Source organism: Nerophis ophidion, linkage group LG09 (assembly GCF_033978795.1).
Source record: "Nerophis ophidion isolate RoL-2023_Sa linkage group LG09, RoL_Noph_v1.0, whole genome shotgun sequence".
Lineage (NCBI taxonomy): Eukaryota > Metazoa > Chordata > Actinopteri > Syngnathiformes > Syngnathidae > Nerophis > Nerophis ophidion.
The window spans coordinates 11646807-11654306 of record NC_084619.1 but is presented as its reverse complement, the minus strand read 5'-3'; the positions used below and the strand labels follow the sequence as shown (position 1 = coordinate 11654306).

Sequence of the window (7500 nt, the reverse complement as noted above, 5' to 3'; positions counted from 1 at the left end):
CGTCCATGACCATAGGTGAGATGGTGTGCGACAAGACGTCTGACGCATGTTTCACAGAGTCTCGAAAGCGCGGATCCTCAGAGTTCTCCACTTCCCTCTTAGCCACCAGCAGAACCCGATTGGCTCGTCGCGCGATGCTTGTTGCCCCGGCAACAAGCATTTGGGGCTGAACATTCGCCATGGCAACTCGGCACTTGTCAATGTCCTTTTTGATGGCTTCCTCTGAGGCGTCTAGCAGAGACTTGGTGTCTATGGCCTCATCCACCAGACCTGGACACACACAAACATTTAAATGAGCATACTGGTCATTTAAACTTCCATTGTATGCTATTCCACTCTAAAGGATGCACAATTATGGTAAACATTTTTTTTAATAGTATGATGGGATGTAATACTACACAATGATTAAGGGCCTACTGAAATGAGATTTTCTTATTTAAACAGGGATAGCAGGTCCATTCTATGTGTCATACTTGATCATTTCGCGATATTGCCATATTTTTGCTGAATGGATTTAGTAGAGAACATCGACGATAAAGTTCGCAACTTTTGGTCGCTAACAGAAAAGCCCTGCCTTTACCGGAAGTCGCAGACGATGACTTCACCCGTTGATGGCGCCTCACATCCTCACATTGTTTTTAATGGGAGCCTCCAACAAAAAGAGCTATTCGGACCGAGAAAACGACAATTTCCCCATTAATTTGAGCGAGGATGAAATATTCGTGTTTGAGGATATTGATAGCGACAGACTAGGGGAAAAAAAAAAAAAAATCTAGTAAAAAAAAAAAAAACGGTTTCCGATGTTTTTAGACACATTTACTAGGATAATTCTGGGAAATCCCTTATCTTTCCATTGTGTATCTTGTGTTTTAGTGAGTTTAATAGTACCTGATAGTCGGAAGGGTGTATCCACGGGTGTGTTGACGCCAGTGTCTGATGGAAGTCGACGGCAGCTGTACGGACGGCACACGCTCAGCTGATCTCCGGTAAGTGGCGACTTTTTACCACAATTTTCTCACCGAAAACTGCTGGTTGACATTTGGTCGGGATCCATGTTCGCTTGACCGCTCTGATCCATAGTAAAGTTTCACTTCCGGGAATTTTAAACAAGGAATTACCGTGTGTTTGTGTGGCTAAAGGCTAAAGCTTCCCAACTCCATCTTTCTACTTTGACTTCTCCATTATTAATTGAACAAATTGCAAAAGATTCAGCAACACAGATGTCCAAAATACTGTGTAATTATGGGGTTAAAGCAGACGACTTTTAGCTGTGTGTGTGCGCAGCGCTAATATTTCCTGACAGTCCATGACGTCACGCATACACGTCATCATTACGCGACGTTTTCAACAGGACACTTCGAGGGAATTGCAATTTAGTAAACTAAAAAGGCCGTATTGGCATGTGTTGCAATGTTAATATTTCATCATTGATATATAAACTATCAGACTGCGTGGTCGGTAGTAGTGGGTTTCAGTAGGCTTTTAAAGACATTTAAACAACTTTAAGTCATAATGTACACTGCAAAAAACTTTAGATTTTATGGTAAAAAAACAATAACTGGCACCTCATTTGCCATTTTATCGTAAAATTTAGTGGGTTTATTTTTCGATTTAATTTTGTATTTTCTTTTACAATATATACATAACAATACAATACAAATCAGAACAACAAAAATAAAATGAAATAAAAGGGAAAAGAAAAAAAACATGTCAGAGTTCAAATCAATTTACGGTGTTTTTTTTTTACACTGAATTACTATCAATTGAAAAATGATAGTACTGTTATTTTTACAGTAAAATTGTGCTGCCAATTTTTGCTGTAAAATCTGCATTTTTTATAGTGTATTGTAATTTTTCCATAATATATTTTTATTTAATTTCAAATAAATTATTAATTAATCATCCATCCATCCATCCATTTCCTACCGCTTATTCCCTTTTGGGGTCGCTGGCGCCTATCTCAGCTACAATCGGGCGGAAGGCGGGGTACACCCTGGACAAGTCGCCACCTCATCGCAGGGCCAACACAGATAGACAGACAACATTCACACTCACATTCACACACTAGGGCCAATTTAGTGTTGCCAATCAACCTATCCCCAGGTGCATGTCTTTGGAAGTGGGAGGAAGCCGGAGTACCCGGAGGGAACCCACGCATTCACGGGGAGAACATGCAAACACCACACAGAAAGATCCCGAGCCTGGGATTGAACCCAGGACTGCAGGACCTTCGTATTGTGAGGCAGACGCACTAACCCCTCTGCCACCGTGAAGCCTATTAATTAATCAATAGCTGAAAAAAACAAACATATTTGTTTTTAACTCTACTGTCTGTGGAATAATATAAATCAGTGATTCTCAAAGTATATCTAGTGGTACACCAACGAATCACTTAAATATTCAAACAGTGTTACTTGTTGCGATCCGTGACTCAGATCTTCACATGTTTATTTTTCCATCTTTGTTTCATTCTCTTCTGACCCACTTACTTCCTGTTTAGTCCGTTACCATGGTTACACATTGATTTCACCTGCTCCTCGTTTTCTACACACACCTGGTTCTCCTTGATTTCTCCCTATATAAGCTTTCCTCTTTTCTTTGTTCAGTCTGGGTCCATAAATTTGCCTTTTAGCAACAGTATTGACTGACTTCATGTAAGTATATTCTCGCTAGCTTTTCACGCTAAACCTTTGTTTTATTCCAGCTCTCACGCTGATGAAATGTTTTTCTTTTTTTGTGTGCCTTTGTGCCAGTCTTAGTTTTTATGTTTTCTATTCCTAGCTTTTATGCTAGCACCCTTGGTTTATTTTGTCTGTTAGCTCCAGTATTTGTGTTTGTAGCCTGTTTTTGTTAAGTTTAATAAATCATTTAAACTTACTATTGCTGTGTTCTTGTCGACGCATCCACGGAGGGACAAACCCGACATTACTATCCCAATCAGTCATTACAGTTACTATTCAACCTGTGTAATGTTAACGGTGGTTAAAAATATTAAAAATACTTGTTAAATAAAACCTCAGCCTTGTTTTTCACAAATATGTATGCCTTATTACGCTACTGTATATTCTAATGTAGGTCATTATGATGGTAGTTGGGGAGCCAAGCCTTTTCTGAGGTGGTATTTGGTGAAAAAGTTTGAGAAACACCGATATAAACAATGACAAAAATATTACAACATTCCCACCTGTGAGTCTCTCCACATTGTCAATCCACTGGTTTTTCATAGTGTCAAAGTGTTCGTACGCTGCATTGTTGCCCGGATTCTTCAACAAGATACGAGCAGCAGAAGTCACCTGGACAATAACAAACAGGCCACACTTACACTGTTTTCTTCTTTTTTTATGTACAGGATTTGTGCAATTAATCAAATCCGCCATGTCAATAAAACAGAAAACAAGCACCTGCGGTGTGAGCTCGCGGGCATGTTTGACAGCAGCGTGAATCCCTTCTACTGTGCCCTTATTGGCTGTTCCCACAGCAGCCGCCTTCTCCGCAGTCGCGCCGAGACGGCCTGCGTGGGCTTCAAAATTCCCTGCCCGCTCATCAAAGACCTACAACACATTGCCTTTTAGTTTTAGCCGCTTGGATGGAGCGGAATATGCGCGCACTACATGACAGACCTCCTCTCGGTTGGGGGCTTCGGCAGGAGCGGTGGCAGCAACGGCCAACAATTTGATCGGCGTGGTGGTGTCGCTGAAGACATCTGACACTTCTTGGGTCATCACCTGCTGCATTTTCTGCCTCAGATCCTTAAACAAGCATATGCTACATTGTCAGTCCACTTGGTGGCGCTCTGCACCAGTTCATTTTCATCAATTGACAAGCAGGTCTTGGATTCAAATTGCAAAAGCATATATTTGCCGCAAAAATTAGTTTTTTTACACCCTGAGGCAACTTTAACAGATGCAAAAAAAAAATGGCTAAGTCCAAAATAGTTCAAGGAACTTTAAAAATGTTAGTTGGACGACTACCTTGAGGGTGTCGTGTAGCTGCGCAGCCGCCGCCCTAGCGTGGGGGGCCTCAGCCTCGCCCCTGCCTGCCATGTCTGCCAAGGATGTCATCAGACCCTCTACTCGGTCGCAGCGACCCATCAAGTCCTGGCGGTAAGGTCCCAACAGGCCTCCTGCCAGTCTCCTTCCTTCTCCAACCATCCCTCTGATTGCTGCCTGACCTGAAGTGAGGATAAAGGTCGGAGGTCGTCCTTCATATCACGTCTAAACACCTGCTCTCTCAATAAAAACAACTGTGTGGAGATATTGGAGGTAAACAGCTGTTTTGCAGTGACAAAAATATTCGGACACACCTTCTCCTCCTCTAAATTTGTAACTTTTAGGTGTCCCAATACTTTCGGCAACAAATAATCAATCGTAAATGGTCTAACTACTGTATTTCCTTGAATTGCCGCCGGGGCGCTGATTAATTTAAAACCTCTTCTCACTCCTGCGCTTACCCAAGGCATGCGGTAAAAGTAAGCATGCGCTAATTATTTTAAAACCTCTTCTCACTCCGGCACTTACCAAAGGTATGCAGTAAAAATTTGAGTGTGATGTAAGCTTGGACCTTAAATCCTACTGAATAGCTCTTAAACTTCTTCCCTTTCTGCGATTTCAAATTACCGGTATTGAAATCAGCCTTCTCCATTTTGAAAATGATGACAGGGGAAGTGTCACTCGGGACGTCACGAGTTTGACCAGGCGGTAATATCAATCAATCAATCAATCAATGTTTACTTATATAGCCATAAATCACTAGTGTCTCAAAGGGCTGCACAAACCACTACGACATCCTCGGTAGGCCCACATAAGGGCAAGGAAAACTCACACCCAGTGGGTCATCGGTGACAATAATGACCCAGTGGGATGTCGGTGACAATGATGACTATGAGAACCTTGGAGAGGAGGAAAGCAATGGATGTCGAGTGGGTCCAACATGATACTGTGAAAGTTCAATCCATAATGGATCCAACACAATCGCGAGAGTCCAGTCCAAAGCGGATCCAACACAGCAGCGAGAGTCCCGTTCGCAGCGGAGCCAGCAGGAAACCATCCCAAGCGGAGGCGGATCAGCAGCGCAGAGATGTCCCCAGCCGATACATAGGCAAGCAGTACATGGCCACCGGATCGGACCGGACCCCCTCCACAAGGGAGAGTGGGACATAGAAGAAAAAGAAAAGAAACGGCAGATCAACTGGTCCAAAAAGGGAGTCTATTTAAAGGCTAGAGTATACAAATGAGTTTTAAGGTGAGACTTAAATGCTTCTACTGAGGTGGCATCTCGAACTGTTACCGGGAGGGCATTCCAGAGTACTGGAGCCCGAACGGGCTAATAATACTAAGCATGCGCTAATTATTTTGGGAAGCGAGTTTGACCCGGCAGTAATTCAAGGCAGGCGCATACTATATGCCCTGCAGCAATTCAAGGAAATACGGTAAATGTTTTTTTTTCGAAAACACAAGACAAAACGTTAATATAATTAGTCATTGAGCTAAATTTTAAAAACTGTTTTACGTCTTTGCCATAAATGTGGAGGGAAATGAGTGTCTCCATGGTGACTATCGGTACATACGCAAAATCCTTATATAAATATGGCGGTCTGCACCACTTTTACACTTATTATCAATTGTACATGCGGTCTTCGTAGATCACCCGCAACATGCACGCGTCCATTAACAGTAAACACAATTGTATTGTTTGTACATGGTATTTAGCACGTTATTTTAATGTTAGTAGATTGGGCCCAAAGTAACACCGGCAATAAAGTTCGCAACTTTTGGTCGCTAATAAAAAAGCCTTGCCTTCACCGGAAGTATGTGCGCGTGACGTCACCGGTGTGAGGGCTCCTCACATCCTCACATTGTTTATAATGTGAGCCACCAGCAGTAAGAGCAATTTGGACCGAGAAAGCGACAATTTCCCCATTAATTTGAGCGAGGATGAAAGATTTGTGGTTGAGGATATTGATAGTGAAGGACTAAAAAAAAAATAAAATAAAATAAAATAAAATAAAAAGCGGCGGCTCCAGGCGGCAGCAGTGTGAGCGTTTCAGATGTAATTAGACACATTTACTAGGATAATTCTGGAAGATCCCTTATCTGCTTATTGTTTTAATAGTGTTTTAGTGAGATTGTAAAGACATACCTCAAAGTCGGATGGCTGCGGTGAACACGCCAGTGTCTCAGAGAGAAGCCGAGGAGCCAAGCTCACAGCTGCCTTTTTTGACAGCTACTGCAGGAGGACGCATAATCCACTGATGTCTCCGGTAAGATACATATCACAATTTTCCCATCCAAAAACATGCTGGTTGACGTAGAGAAACATGTTCGCTTGACCGCTCTGTGTTAAAGCTTCACAACAAACAAAGAAACACCGGCTGTGTCTCGGTGCTAAAGGCGGCTGCAATACACCGCTTTCCGCCAACAGAATTGTTCTTTTTAGTCTCCATTATTAATTGAACAGATTGCAAAAGATTCAGCAACACAGATGTCCAAATTACTGTGTAATTATGCGATGAAAAGAGACGACTTTTAGCAGTAAATGGTGCTGAGCTAATACGTCCCCTCCAACCAATAACGTCACAAACACACGTCGTCATACGCGTCATCATTCCGCGACGTTTTCAACAAAAAACTCAGCGGGAAATTGAAAATTGTAATTTAGTAAACTAAAAAGGCCGTAATGGCATTTGTTGCAATGTTAATATTTCATCATTGATATATAAACTATCAGGCTGCGTGGTCGGTAGTAGTGGGTTTCAGTAGGTCTTTAAAGTGGTACAGAAAGCTGCTCATGACACTTCAAATGCAATTACTGCCATCAGGTGCCGTTAATAAATATATATATATATATATATATATATATATATAAATAAAAACACACCACATCAGGAGGTTTTCTACAGCCACAGCTCTTAATGCCAATGTTTTTTGGGCTTTTGCCAATTAGAGACTTTGATTTTTGTACCACACAGTATGTTCTGAAGTCATGAAACTGGAAAAGGAAAAAAATGGAAGTACCTGTGTTCCACTCTAGTCTCTCATATTCTGCTCCCATGAGGCAGCATGGGAGGGAACAGGTGATGATAATTAAACAACAGTCACACAAAACCGAGGATTTAAAACATGCTTGTGTTTCTGAGGGTAATTGTAGATCAGTATGTCTCACACTTTGTAGCTCATACACGATGTGTGCAAGTGCTCCCTTCTTATTGTAGTTGTCAAAGTCACTCACCTACACCTCTATCATCCACACCAGGGTTAGCAACCCAGCGTAGCGCTTGCTCCATCTTCCCCTCCAGAGTGACTGCGGGCTTGGCGGGCCTCATGTTGGCCACCGCCCGGTTGGTTTTGGCTTGCAAGTTCAGCAGGGCCGCCCCGATTTGCTTTGCCAATGCACGGGCCTCCGGACTGTCACCTTTACCTCTAAAACAACAACAACAAAAAGACAGGAAGATGCTTTTTAGGGAAAAGCACAAAGACGAGCATAAAATGATAGGGAAAATAA

At 42.3% G+C, this 7500-nt stretch overlaps 1 protein-coding gene across 1 annotated transcript in view; it reads right to left on the bottom strand.

The window, feature by feature from the left end:
- LOC133559014 (vinculin-like) overlaps nucleotides 1-7500 on the bottom strand; it is a 72642-nt gene that overhangs the window by 14002 nt on the left and 51140 nt on the right. Inside the window, 6 exon segments of the mRNA XM_061910288.1 lie at nucleotides 1-270; nucleotides 3185-3293; nucleotides 3402-3551; nucleotides 3621-3749; nucleotides 3972-4171; nucleotides 7228-7418. The exon segment at nucleotides 1-270 is cut by the window's left edge and continues 33 nt beyond it. Of these exon segments, the coding sequence (XP_061766272.1) occupies nucleotides 1-270; nucleotides 3185-3293; nucleotides 3402-3551; nucleotides 3621-3749; nucleotides 3972-4171; nucleotides 7228-7418 (1049 nt within the window).